The sequence below is a fragment of the Monodon monoceros genome, unplaced genomic scaffold, assembly GCF_005190385.1.
Source record: "Monodon monoceros isolate NGI ecotype Baffin Bay Population unplaced genomic scaffold, NGI_Narwhal_1 Super_Scaffold_1, whole genome shotgun sequence".
NCBI classification, from domain to species: Eukaryota; Metazoa; Chordata; class Mammalia; order Artiodactyla; family Monodontidae; genus Monodon; species Monodon monoceros.
In genome coordinates, this window is record NW_021703765.1 from 56,338,680 (window position 1) to 56,353,852 (window position 15,173).

The following is a 15,173-nucleotide window of genomic DNA, read 5'->3' on the forward strand; positions in this document are numbered from 1 at the left end:
AGGTAGACAAGGTCAAGTCCGGAAAAACCCCTGGGTTACATGATAACATTTGCACATTATCCCGTGGGCAGCGAGGTGCCCATGGTATAACACAGGGGGTAACACATACAACAGCTGTGTGCTTTATGAAAGGTCAGCTTGCTGGGCGTGTGTGGGGTAAACTGGAGAGGGCAGAGTCTAGACATGAGAGGATGGGCCAAGTTCAGTGGGGACGTGATCTGAAACTCCAGTTGTGGTGTGGTGGGGATGGGAGACTGATAGGAGAAGCTTTTAGGAAGTTTTGGGGGAAGGTGTTGGGCAGACTCCTGGTTGACTCACAGAGTTTTGGCTCGAGCCTCTGGCTTGTGGTTCCACCAGCCAAAGTCGGCTGTATCCACACAGAGCCGCCTGGCACTTTAATTTCCTGTTTCAGGTAGCATGTCCCCACGCCTGGCTGTGGCCCCCTTTGATGTTCATCATCTTGTAACAGTGAGTGCACTTTCCCATCTGCCACCAAGTCCAACCGTCACCCTGTCCTTGGGAGATAGATCATAAATATTACAAAAGCGTCATATCTTCCATAGGCATTAAATCCTCGGGGATTTGCCTATGGTCAGAATTGCCCTCTGAAAATCCTTCAGGAAACTTCTGGGTTGAAGACCAGCATTCTGTTTGTCAAAAGACTGTAGGTCTTTAAACATGAGAGTGATGCTGAACCCAGGAGATGTATGCACTTAGAAAGGAAAGACTTCTGTCTGTCATCATCCTCCCATTTTCATGGTTGAAACCACACACGTTAATTGTACCTATGATGTAAGCCCTGCATATGCCCTTTTTGTACGGTGAGCAAGACACACCATCTGTGACCTGCCCAGAGATAGAATAGGTAGCTGACAGATCCAGGACTTAATGAATCCCGGGTCTCAGATTCCCGTTAAGTTGAATGAGTCTTACAAGTTCCCAATTTTTGTTGTAGAATAAGTACTCCTAATAATAGGAAATTGGAATGAATGCTTTACCAAGAGGATATAGGAAATTGTATTTACTTTTTCCTTATACATAATTTGATTCTACCCAATGAATGGGATGTATAGAAAAAATGTTCATTGAGGGAAATATATTTGGTTGAGTTTGGGTTAATCAGCGAAAATAAACAATTGGCTGGCTGTTTTAAGCTGAATAACATGGCTTGGCTGTACTGCCTATTGGTGAGTTCAGGAGTTTATTTTATCAGCTGTCCCAGATAATGATTTTATGCTAATAAAATCATCAAGAGATGAATTTGTAAATCATACTAAACTGGCAGGAGCACTACAGGGCATAAAATTAAATTCTGTTCTTTATTAATTTCCTGGGTATCTCTGACCAACAACCAGGATCATTTTCTACCTAGGATACCTCTTCTTGTTGAGTAGTTCCACTTAGGAGAAAAATTACAGATTGGGAGTTTCTTAGCATGAAATTAGAGAATGGAATTCAGTGCTTTCATCAAGCAGTGTTATTCTGTTGCCCTTATTCACCTGAGAGATATTTATAACTTAAAAAGAGTTATTTAGAGCAGTGATCTCCAAAAGGCTTTCTCCATGCCCTTTGAGGCGTATAATACACAATCTGTTGATGTATGGAAGAAAATAATTGAACTTAATTTATATTTATTTTCTAGTTTGTACTTTAAAGAGTCAATTATATGTGTGTCTAATAATCTGAATATGTGGAGTACTACATTATATAATTTATAAGTAAAATGGGATGGTTGGGCCTTTTAATTTTTATTTATTTATTAATTTTTAAAATCTTAAAATCCAAAATGTTTATTTAGCTTTTTAAATTGAAGTATAGTTAATTTACAATGTGTTAGTTTCAAGTGTACAGCAAAGTGATTCAGTTATATATAATCTATCTATATAAATATTTATATATAGTGTATATATATATATTCTTTTCCAGATTCTTTTCCATTATAGGTTATTATAAGATATTGAGTATATTTCCCTGTGCTATACAGTATGCCCTTGTTGTTTATCTATTTTATACATAGTAATGTGTTTCCGTTAATCCCAAACTCCTAATTTATCTCTTGCTGCCACCTCTCCTATCCCCTTTGGTAAACATAAGTTTGTTTTCTATGTCTGAGTCTATTTCTGTTTTGTAAATAAGTTTATCTGTATCATTTTTTTTTAGATTCCACCTGTAAGTGATACCACATGATATCACTTTCTCTGTCTGACTTACTTCACTTAGTATGATAATCTCTAGTTCCATCCATGTTGCTGCAAACGGCATCATTTCATTCTTTTTTATGGCTGAGTAAAAGGTTGTGCCTTTTTAAAAATCTGAAGTTACCTTTACCTTCCTCAAAATGTTCGGAACTGCTGATCTAGAGCACTTTTCTGAAATGGGTCAAGGATTAGTTTATTCTGGGACCTCTTTTAAGACCCCCTCTTCCTGAAGATCCTGGTTAAATAGGTCAGACTAGAACAGTGGTTATCAAACCTAAGTGTGCATCAGAATTACCTGGGGGTCTGGCTTGTTAAAACGCAGAGTACCGATGCTGGGCCCCCCAGAGTTTCTGATGCAGTAGGTTGGGGGTGGGGCCTGAGAACTTATATTTTCAACAGAATTCAGGGAACCACTTTGAGAACCTCAGCTCCCACCTGGGACTTGGGACACAGGCGACGCCCAAAATGAGGCGATGATTACTGATCTGGATTTTGTTCACCTTCCCTAGACAGTTCTTGCACATACTCCAGCATTTTGTTTTCCTTTCCTACTCCTATTGCTCCCATAGAGGCAGGCAGCTGCTTTTCACACTATGCTTTTCAATACTGGCATGGAGGATAAAAGCGCCAGTGTGATATTAAGGGAGATTCAAATGTACAGGGAATTCGTATGAGTGGTTTACTTAAATCCTCCCTGAGGTACTTATTTGTATATGAAAACTGAGGTCACAAATGATTTGGCTGTATCTGTACAATATTTTGGAGTAGAAATAACACCATTACCCATTTTTAAAAAAACAGATTTTCACGGGCTTCCGTGGTGGCACAGTGGTTGAGAGTCCGCCTGCCGATGCAGGGTACGTGGGTTCGTGCCCCGGTCCGGGAAGATCCCACATGCCACGGAACGGCTGGACCCGTGAGCCATGGCCTCTGAGCCTGCGCATCCGGAGCCTGTGCTCCGCAACGGGAGAGGCCACAACAGTGAGAGGCCCGCGTACCGCAAAACAAAACAAAACAAAACAAAAACCCAGATTTTGAGATGAATAAGAAAAATACATGGTTGGTTGTTGCCTTTTTAAAATCAGGCCTTTTTAAAAATTAGGGATTGATAGACTGATATGAAATGAAGAATGCAGTAAGTGTGATAAGCCGTAGAAACTTTGACAAGACAACTCATGTCCTTTGAATTACATAAAGTACATCTATCGGCAAATAGCATTTTTTACAATAGAGTGTGGCATGAGCCATTTAAATGCCTGTGCCATGTGTAAAAACTGCTTGCTAGATTAAATTATGTAGAAAAGCATTCTATAATGCTTGGTGTCCGATTCACTAATCATCAATGGGGCAGTCAAAGTTTAAGAGGCAATTGTATACTTTCATTGTTGGCAGGCAATTACATGTAGATGTCACCGGGATTGATGTACAAGAAGAAAGCAGTGGCTTAGCTATATTGGTGCAGGTTTTTTTTTCACTCTTAAAACAGTTATGTATATTATAGCTCACTTCTGTTTATCCTTTGAAAAATGTAGTTTATAGCCATTTGTCTCACAGCTCTAAATTTGAAATAAATGGAAAGGACCACCTGAGATTATGTGTATTTTAGGAAAATAGAGCATATAACATTAATTCTTTTAGCACTAGTTTTTGATCTGCCCTCTCTGTAGAGAGTCCCATTTAATACTTTATGCATTTGATAAAGGCTGCCTTAAATGGGGTCACTCTGTATTTAGAACAAATGAGAAAAATGTTCCAGAAATCTCCTCAAGGAGTATTACAGTCTTTTTACAAAATGACTTTTAAAAGGGCTGTAATTATAACAAGGAGAATGATTGCCGGAGTATATAAATCAATTTAACCTGTTAAAGTCAGAACAACTCAAAATGTGTGTGAATCTTACAAAGAGTGTGAAATTGACATTGGATTGTCCTCCATTAGCTCCTTAGAAACGGCACTTTCAGGAGCTTATTTACAATGCAATTCATGTAACAATCATCATATAAATACTACAGGTTGCTGTTTACTTATTTTACAGGGGCGGATTAAGGGTGAAGATGTGTAGACTTGAGAGAGTATGAACTCTGGATGCAGACTCTGCTTGGACTGCGAGTCCTACACCAAACTCTGGGTGATGTGGGCAATATTTGACCGCGCCAAACTGCCATCTGTAAAAACAGGGGTGTATCCATCAAGGTCCAATCAGGAGACAGAGAAAAGGCAGTAATTTGAACAGGGAGAGTTTAATATAAAGAATGTAACAGCAGATGAGAATGGAGAGATTGGCTAGTGGAAAGAGTGCTCTAAAGAATAAAGGAATAGCAGATGTGAGGGGCGGCCCCTGCTCCAGGGCAGAAATGAAGTCCAAGGAGAAGATCCATCCAGAGCTGAGATCCGGGGCCCGGTGGATGGCAGGGAAGTCACTGTGGGGCCACACGCATAGAACTTGGAGGAAATGTGTCCTCTAGGGTGGCCGGGAAAGCTGTTCATAGGGGTGTCCTTCTGGGGCCGTCTCTCACAGAGTCGCAGAGGGGAGCTCTGGCAAGCGCTGTCTGCAGGGCCTTGCTGGCCACTGTGCAGTGGAGAAGCTGGGCCTGGGAAGCCCCTGCCTTGTGGGCCTGGGGCTCCTGAAGCTGTGTGCTAGGGAGCCTTCCAGGGACCTCTGCAAGCTCCATCCTTCCTCCTGGACCCTCTACTGGCAAAGCTTAAAGTCTTGCCAGCTGGGACAGGAAGTGTAGTCAGAGGGCCTGGCTATATTTTTGCAGGGGAAGCAATGAAAAGTGAGTTTAGGGCTCAGAGGTAATACATCAATACTTGGCAAAAGGATATTGATGCCCGCCTTTAGACTTCATGAGATTAAATAATACACGTAGACATTTGCGTGGGTTTTGTTATGTGACAGTTTCTTTGATCAGACGTATTGAGACCACATCTTACACTGGTTGTGACGATTAAATGAAGTAATGACTGTCTGTTGTCTGAAGCAGAGTCTGGCTGGCATGTAGCGGATGTTCAGGAAATGTTTGCAGATCACATGGCGCTCACATCGTAGTGTTGACTAGTAACTTCAAGCTAAACAAAGGGTCCCAGGTAATGGTTCTCACCCTCACACCTTAAAGGCTACGGGTAGCACCCTTTGATGGATCGTGAAGTCCGTTTTGTGGACCCAGACCCAACCTTTTACAAAATCGAATAGAACAGAAATGAAAAAGGCCAGTGTAGCTCAGTGGCCATAAATGTGGTTTGTGAAATGTACATATACATGTGCTGGGTTACGATGTCATGACTGTGGGTCACAATAAAAAAAAAATTGCTTAAATACTGCTCTACAGAGTGCACTCAATCCTTGTCCGTTTGGTTTCCTTTGTCTTCTCTCTAGTCCTGAAGGTTTAGTAGGATGTAGAATGGTCATGTGAAAGAACTTATAAGGTTTCCTTTGGGGAAAAAGTGGACCATCCTCTCCTTTATAGCTCCTGTCTTAATGATGTCATGCTACTTTTGGATCTACTGAATAATTCTCTGCTGTTCCAAAGAAAGAAGAAAGATAAATTCCCTCCAATATGCAAATGACAATATTTTATTTTCATAAATCATGGATGACCTTTATAGACAACTAGCTTTCCTATCTAATTATGGTCGGGAAAAAAATAAGAATTCAACTTTTCTAAAACAAAAGTCATAATTTGTGGAGACTTCATTAACGTTTAACTGGCTTATAGTTTTCAACCATAATAAAACATGAACATGTTCAATGATTTAGTCACATTTGGAGCTGATTCATCTTGGAATACACCAGGACAGGACTGGGTATTTTGTGGGGCTCAATTGAGGTAGTTTTCATTGCTTAAGTGGATATTACCTTACACTTAGAAAAAAATTTTAAGCAAAATTATTGCAGCCAAATTCTGCATAGAATTTTGGGAAATTCATTACCCATTTTTCTGAAGAAGCATTTATTGGGTACCTACCACGTACCGGCTCTAGGAAATGTCAAGACGACTAAGAATTATAATCAAAATGACTTTTGAGCAGAATTCCTAAGCTTTTAGACACCCGTTCCTTTTAAACTCCATAGTTTTCATGAAAAAAAAATAACATGGTTTCATCTGATTTCTAAAGCACATGGCATCGTGCTTCAGTAATAGCGCAGACAGCCTGTACTTTTTAGTTGGGGGGTAAATACTCAAACTCATGGCAGCCCATTAAGACTTTGTTGAGAGAAGCAATATTCATAAAGACTGTTTCAAAGAATATTACAGTTTTATCCTAGAATGCACTGAGCTCCCACTAAATCAAGTTTATCCAATCAAAGTTGGATGACATGCTATCCTGACATGTTACTGAATAAACCCTAAAACCCATTGCTTTGCTGTGGTGACCGCCCCTGAGAACTATGTTCATTAACTCATGTTGATTGTTTCATACTAGGGCCCTGGGAACATATTTCCCTCTGGATTTAGGATTAGGAGTTGTGTTTCTTTCAAGTTTTCAGTTTGGGAGATAGTGTCACATAGTGTTCAGAATATGGGTTTGAAAGAATATGGGCTTATACCCAGGATCCCTGGGTACAAATCTCCGCATCGCTGTCTTCCAGCTTTGGGACCTTGTGTGCAAGCTCTGTAACCCTTCTGTGCCTCAGTTTCTGTGTGTGTAAAACTAGTATCTTGGTACCTACTTTATCGTGTTTGCCTGAGGATTCAACACGTCCCCAGTAAATATAAGCCCCTGTTATTAGTTTTAGTATTAATGTTATCGTCTCATAGGTACTGTGAATTGTGTAATCATGTTTTCCTCTTGGCGCTGGCTACCCCAAAGCTTAAAGTGAAATGTGTGGCCAATGCCCCGTGAATGAGCCTAGTGATATTTTTTATTACTTGGCGATAATGGTGGAGTCCTAGTTATAATCCTGATATCATCTTGTCTTTTTTTTTTTTTTCCTGCTCTACTTTCCTTGCTTTTTAACTTTCACTTCTCCTCAATTTTATTAATTTAATTGTCATGTTATTGTGCACTGCCTGTCCTGGAACAGGCCATACAATCATCATTCTTGGTCAGAAGCCATCATCCTTGTTGTCCATTACCTGGGTATTTGACACCCATTGACACTTCCTTTCATATAATAACTCCTTCTTATTCCAGCACAAGTTGTGTGTTGTGTTCAAATTTGCTAAGGAAAAGCCTTTCTCAAGGTATGATGGAAGCAGGTGGGCAGGCACGTGTGCGTGTGTGTGTGTGTGTGTGTGTATTTATGTAAGAGAGAGAGAATAAGAGTGATGCAGGCCACCACCCACCCGGCTTGCATCACCTTTCCTCCATCTCTTGTATGACTTTTGGTTTAGTCCTGATTCCTCTCCACAAAAGAGAAATAATTTACCTTGATTGAGGGGTGAATATGGCCCAGCCATGAGCTGCTGGGCATCGGTCCAAGTAAGACAATTCTGGGGAAACCTTGGCAATTTGTTGGTAACTGTATGCCTCTACATGATGGCAAACGGTCTGTGTTATCCTGAAAAAGGCAGGAGACTTATTTTTGGAAATGCTTCATTTCATGATGTTTCAGGGACTTCGCTCCCTTATCACATTCTTCACTGGCCCTAAGGCACTCACTTGAAAAGCCCAGCTGGCCTCTCTTCTTTGCTCCTATAGTGCCACAGAAGAGCCCACACACTTCACCTCCTTACAAAGTACACATTAAATTTTCCAATTCTGTATTCCAACTCTTTGCAACGCAGTGAACTCCTCAGAGTCCGTGTAGGAGGTACAGACGGCAAGGACAATTTAAGACCTAGTAATAGCTGGTACTGGTGGACTTGCCTGACTCTGTTAGACCAGCCACACTTGCTGCCTCACTGATTCATCAGAAACACCAGGTGAGGGACATGTTATGTTTGTTTTATAGGTAAAGACATTGGGGTTCTGAGAGGCTAAATGATTTGTCTACAAACACAAAGGCAGCAGGGCAAGAATGAGGAAGTGCCAGGCGTCTGACCCCGGAACCGGTTCACTTCACCTCTACACAATGTTGTCTTGAAATCTAAAACCTTCATTTTGCTCTCTTGAGTTGGTTATATCCCATTGCTTTTTACCTTAATTGCCTTATTTTAGCTCAATAAAGCACCTTTGCTATTTTAGGGTCTTGCATCTGTTGGATGAAGGCCAGTAGTGGATCTGAAAATTGATGTGCAGGGGGCCATACCTTTGGGCAACAGGAAATTCACAGTCTATCCTATTTTCCAGTGTTTCCATAATCCTATATGGGTCTACGAGGAACCATGGCATGCTTTTTATGTTTCCTTTCAAGTGATAAAAACAGCTTTATGTAATGGGAAAATTATATCCTTGCACCAATGTTGTATTAGTCTTGTGGGGTTTGCTGTCAGCCATGCAAGCTCTCGCCTTTATATTTGTTTATATCTGCAGTGCCAAGAATTGTTTCCTAAACCAGATCTTTAACCAGACTTGAGCTGTTTTGCAGATGCCCCCCGCCCGCCGCAAGCTATTTCTCACTGTTTAAGATTGCACTGCAGGACTTTCAGTAAAGTGCTATCTATGCTTCTATTGGGGTGGGTCCCTTTTCTGTCAAAATTCATGGTTCTTTCATTCTTTTGAATATTATTAGTGCTACTGCTGTTTGGGCTTATTCCTACAGCACTGAAGCTATTTTCTATATCAAAATTAGGATTTGCAACCAAGGGAAAATATTTCTCATAAACGTTTGCGTAGCCTTCTAACATTTCTTACCCCAAATTGGAAAGTTGTTAGTATTATGTGCTTAAAACAAATCCACTGTGTTTCTGAACTTGTTAAAGCTGAGTAAGAGGGAAGTATAAATTACCAATTGTTGTCAAGGTGAAGTATTGAGTTAATGCTGTATCTTTATAATGAGTTTTCTGTTCCCAGCAGAATGTTTAATTGGCCAGTTCTGTTAAAAGTGTTACAGAGGATGGTGTCCAGGGCCACTGATTTCACCATCATGCCTAGAGCCAGTGACTAAGACAAAAGCGGAAAGCTGGGGGACACCTCTTAAAATGGCCCGAGGAAAATGGCCCGAGGTCCCCTGTCTCTGCCCTGTTGAACGTTTTTTCTCAGTGATTTGGAGGCAGACAGAAAGCATGCTTAATCAAATTGGCAAATCACCCAAATCTAGGTAGGAAGACTGACACCCAAATGGCAAAATCAGGATCCCAAAAGCTCTCAACAGGCTGGAGAGATGCCCTGAAAACATTATATGGGGTTTAGAAAGGATAAATGTACAGAAAGTCACTTCCCTTATTGCAAAGGGGAGAAATGACTCCATGGCAGTGGTATAAGGAAGACATGTGGGATTCCAGGCTCCAGGAATCTCGGGATAGACCAGCAGTCAGCTCAGACTGTTGACAGTCTGAGGTCAAGGGAAGTAGCCAGTTGAATTCGGGCTGCAGTACTGGGAGTCATTGGTTTGGAAGAGTGCTGATGAACTGGACAGTGTTCAGAACACCTGCCAGGATGGCAAACATCTGAGAACATTGTAGTGAGAGGGAGGAAGGGGGAGCAAAGCATGTTTTGCCTGGAGAAGCAAAAATATAGAACTTGATGGCTCTTTTCAAATAGTTAGCTTTCCCGTGTAAGAGCTGAGATTTTTTCACTGTTTCTTCACAGGGAAGAGCTGAGATAAATGGGTATACATTTCAGGAAGCAGTGTTTGGGCCTTTTTAAGGGGAATTGTCTACGTGGGAGGTATGCTTTTCTAAATGCTGGGTGCCCACCTGTTCAGAAGCTGTCTGTCTGTCTAGAAGGTTGTAGAACTGATGGAAGCATGTGGATGGAAATCGGACCAGGTGACCCTACCTCTGAGTTTGTGCAGTTGCTTTATTATTATTGTTTTATTTATTTTCTTGCTGCCAGGGCATACAGTACAGCCATAGGGTAATTATATTCTTATGTCTGTGTTTTCTTGACCAGACCCTTAATTCTCATCATTGGCAAGTGATTATAATTAATCTTTTAAATTGATATAATTAATAGCATTATATAATGGGCAGTAGAATTTTCATGATATTAAGATGATTGATGCAATCCTTCACTTTGGCAATGTGAAACATTGGGGGAAAGATTTGATGCTATAATAATTTAAAGTCAACAGGGGACACTTAAGAGGATGTGGGCTGGGACTTAAAATCATCACAGTGCCCAGGGTGCTGAAACAGCGGACCTGCTTTGCATCTACTGCATTTTCTTTTATTCTTTGTTTAAGTTGCTTCATTTTCAGCATCGACATCAAGCAGATGTTTACCACATGTGTAGTTGTGGATTTATTCTTGCCTTTCAAAATTGTGTGGACTGTAGGCAAATTTATCATCTCTTTTAATTTTGAGACCTCAAATCTCCAAAGTATTAAAGCAAAACCTGTTTCTATGTTCGATTCAGAATAATCCTTAGAAAAATATTTTGCAAGCTAGGTCCATAATATTTACTGTGTTTTGTCCTCTACCAGTGGTATGGTGGAAGTATCTCTCTTCATTTTTTTGGACAAATTATAATGGGTTTTTTTTTCTATTGAAAACACATTGAACACCTAGGATGGTTCTATTAAAGTTTTGAACACAAGATCAATTATGCCTAATTCATATGAATCTGGAGAATATGAGTTACAAATCTGCTTAGGTCTTACTTTCAGTTGGATTATACAGACGTTGGATTCTTTTGGGAGAGCAATATAATATAGAATTATCGACAAGGCATGGTGAATACTCAGCTAGCGCTTCGCAAGGATGCAATGGGGTCAGGATCCACAGCTCCTGAGCAAAAAGGCCAAATCAAATCGCTTTGAGCATCGAGTAGGTTTATGGTTCCCTGCAGTCATCATAGCTTACCCCAGACCTCTGGTCATTATTTATTAATGCTACTCTTCCTTCTTTTACATTTTAGGTGGTTGCCTCTTCGATGAGCCTTATAGCACGTGTGGATACAGTCAGGCTGAAGATCATGACTTCAACTGGGAACAAGTGAACACCTTGACCAAACCAACCTCTGATCCATGGATGCCATCAGGTTTGCTTTTAAAGTTCCCTTTTTAAAACCAAAGGTACACAGGAGTCTTAATCACAGTAAATGTTCACTGGGTATTGGTTGAATGAGTGAGGGTGTTGGTCTTGGAGTTCGGTGGCAAAGGCTGATTAGCTGGTGGGGATGGTATGTGAGGACCAATGACAAAGAGTTGACCCTTGTATCTCTCCCTTTAAAATGTAAAGCTTACTTCCTTTATTGTTAGATACACCTGAGCTAGATTAATGGCCATTACCCAATTGATCCTTTCCCAAGTACCAGAACATATGGGAAATAGATCGACGTCTCTTCTGGCAGATGAGTTTGGTGATTGGAACTCTAGCTGGGGAATCCAAATAACAAAGTCTCCATCACAAATAGACCTTGGGAGGTGACTCATCTGGCACCTGGGGGATCTGGAGGTTGCTAGTGATCTTCAAAGCATTCTGATAAAATGGTTTTGCATGAGTGTGGATCCTTTTTCCACTGTAGAAGCACTTAGTAAATGTTCTGATGAGTGAGAAACATTTGATCCACTGAACACCAGCAAGAGTTCTACTTCTTTAGTTGGAAGATCAGGAAGATGGTGACTCACGGACTCTAATCAGATTGGCGCTTGATCATTTTAATAGACACCATTTTTAGGCTGTTGGTGTTGCGTATCCATTTAAAATTTTAGATTTGCAGATTCACTTGACAGATGGGCTGATGACTGTGTCCCATTCAGGATTCAAACTGGAAGATATGAAGGAGGGGGAGGTGTAGCTTCTTGTTACCATCTTGTCCTTTACTTCTTTCTGATGTCCCGTAATACCATCTCAGACCAAGATGTCCAAGCTTTAAATATAGAAAGGATGGGTTTCTAGTAGAGGCCATTACAAAAATGGTTACACGTGTCAGAGACCAGTTGCACCCTGGAATAGTCAGTTGGGTAATTGAAGCAACACAGGGAGAGTGACCTTGCAAGTATTTGGCCTTTGAAGGCCCTTCTGCCTTTGGAAGAATGAAGTGGGGGCATTAAACATTCTGCTTGAATTTATTTTTCTTCTGTTGACTGATAGAATACTTGGTGATTAATATTAGGACTTTGTAACTTAAGATCTCTGAATGTTATCTTTTCTAACACTTTTGTCAATTCCAACTGGTTTCTGATGGTTACATAAGATGTATCCTCAACACCTACCCCCAAACAGGGCGCAAGTTTTGGGTTAGGGTTAGGACATGTGGGTGGTTTGGGTGTCAGCAGGTCTGGAGGGAGTTGGGGAAAGACTAGCAGTGGGTTGTCTCTCCTCTGACTCTGCCTATGGACATGGGTCCAGATAAGGCTCCTGAAAATGGATAGTTCTTCTGCCACATTAAAATGTTTACCAAGGGCTTCCCTGGTGGCACAGTGGTTGAGAGTCTGCCTGTCGATGCAGGGGATGCGGGTTCGTGCCCCGTCCCAGGAGGATCTCACATGCCGTGGAGCGGCTGGGCCCGTGAGCCATGGCCGCTGAGCCTGCGCGCCCGGAGCCTGTGCTCCACAACGGGAGAGGCCACAACAGTGAGAGGCCTGCGTACCGCAAAAAAAAAAAAAAAAAAAAAAATTTACCAAAAATGTAAAATGTATTTTTTCCTACTATTTGTTAAACAAACTTTAGTTATTAAAAAAAAAAACTTCTTTGAGCCCTAGTGTATACTAATCGTGATTACTGAGGGAGATGAAGGATTATGAGATGATTCTTTCTAGGAACTTACCTACTTGGGAAAGAGGGTTACAAAAATACAACTAGCGAGCAATCTAAAAGTGCATAGAATTAAGTGTGGTATAGACTAGAAGTATTCTAAGAGCAGTTTTCTTACTGTAAGCCCAGTGTTTTTGGAGGACATGGACTTGGGCCCAGCTGACCTACCCACCAAAAGTGAGAAGTTAAGTTCTCAATGAAATGTCATTGTTAGAAATTACCGTCTTGTAAACGTGCATATGCTATCCTGAGGTATGGATGTGAAAACTGAGTTTCCAGTATGTCTATACAGCCATGAGTTTTAAATACTCTTCAATTTCAGGATTTTGCCTCTTCCTTCTCCTCCCTTTTCATTAATAGGTATAAAATTTATTCCTTTCAAAACCAAATGCCAAGGCTGGCCTTCTTACACTAAAACAGAAACTAGTTTTATGAATTTCTCAGGGTAAGTGGGTGGCAAGATCAGATACAACCATAGCTTTACAAGGGCTAATTTTTAAAAACCTTTATTTAAAATATTGTTGGATTTGTTCTCACATGTGTATTTGTATTTGGTCTTGCACGTGCAGGCTGGTTCTGTGATGCCTTAGACCCAGGGTTGGCAAACTATATCCTGCCAGCCACAGCCAGTTAGCTGCTGTTTTTTTGGTGTGGTTTGCATGCTAGGAATGGTTTTTACATTTTTATTATTTTTTAAAAACTTTATTCATTTATTTATTTACTTATGGCTGCATTGGGTCCTCGTTGCTGCACTCAGGCCTCCTTTATGTGCGGCGAGCGGGGGCTACTCCTCGCCTAGGTGCACGGGCCTCTCACTGCGGTGGCCTCTCCCGTTGCGGAGCACGAGCTCCAGGTGCGTGGGCTTCAGTAGTTGTGGCATGCAGGCTCAGTAGTTGTGGGTCGCGGGCTCTAGAGTGCAGGCTCAACAGCCGTGGCACATGGGCTCAGCCACTCCGCAGCATGTGGGATGTTCCCAGACCAGGGCTCAAACCCGTGTCCCCTGCATTGGCAGGTGGATTCTTAACCACTGTGCCACCAGGGAAGTCCTAAATGGTTTTTTAAAATCAAAATAATAATAATACTATTTTGTGACACACGAAATTCCAATTTCAGTGTCCATAAACGAAGTTTTGTTGGCACACGGCCACGCCCATTTGTTACATCTTGTCTGTGCCTGCTTTTGGGCCGCAGTGACAGAGCTGAGTAGTCTGAGTAGTTGGAACAGAGGCTGTAGGGTTCACAAAGCCTAGATATCCCGTTTCTGGGCCTTTTCCACAACAATTACGCTAACCTCTGTCTTAGACCATTTTGGCATCAGCTTTAATTGTTTTGGACTCCTGGCTTATATGGTAATGATTTTCTGTGTTGATATTATAACTATTAACATATAAACATTTTTTCACATTTTCTTCCACTTTCAGATGACTTCTTTTCCAAACATTGGGCTATTAAAATCAGTAAGAAAAAAAAATGTGATGATCAGGGATTTTCTCTATCTTTCCCATAAATTTGCTATCTATTGGAAAGCACCGTGACATTCTTTACTGTTTAGTACCAATATCCTTGTGGAACTCTTGTGATTCTAATAAGCAAATAATCTGCCAAGATGAATTTAACAATTATGATGGTGAGATAGACTAAAATTTTTACTCTGATTTTTAAATTTACTGTAATTAAAGTTTACTTTTTCTGTGTCTTTTTGGAAAATGATGCTTCAGTGTGCAGGGTTTGTTTCTCTGTATCTTCACATGTGAGGTTATTTTTTAACCACATTTAAACTATTTAAATACAGTCTGGAGCTTTAGTTGATAACTATTCTGATGCTGTGATGTTAGCTATGGAAATACATAGTTAGGGAAAATAAATACCAAATGTCATTTAATTGTTTTGTATTTCAAGCCAACATTTATGTGATAGTTGATGATACTTTTGCAGCTAGCTCTGAACCACACAGTTTTCCTGATGGTGAAAGCGTGCTACATGTGATTTCTCTTTTATTGGAAAGCACGTGGTTCATTTCATATTCATTGAGCTCCATTAGCAATGGGCGACTCTCTTAAACTTTACCGTAAGGATTATACTCTGAGCACAAGAACCCTTGATGAAGTAACCAGATGATAACCTGGTACATTTTGATGGCACCATTGTCTCTATCACTTTATATAGAGCAGTGCCTTGTATGATTATCCCTATAGACTAAGAAGTATTTGATTAGGAGTGTTTCGTGGTG

The 15,173-nt window shown here is 40.8% G+C and overlaps 1 protein-coding gene across 1 annotated transcript in view; it reads left to right on the forward strand.

Annotated features, from left to right (window-relative positions):
• PTPRM (protein tyrosine phosphatase receptor type M) overlaps positions 1 to 15,173 on the forward strand; it is a 753,002-nt gene that overhangs the window by 171,091 nt on the left and 566,738 nt on the right. Inside the window, exon 2 of the mRNA XM_029226979.1 lies at positions 11,103 to 11,225. Within this exon, the coding sequence (XP_029082812.1) occupies positions 11,103 to 11,225 (123 nt within the window). The remainder of the gene's footprint in view (positions 1 to 11,102; positions 11,226 to 15,173) is intronic.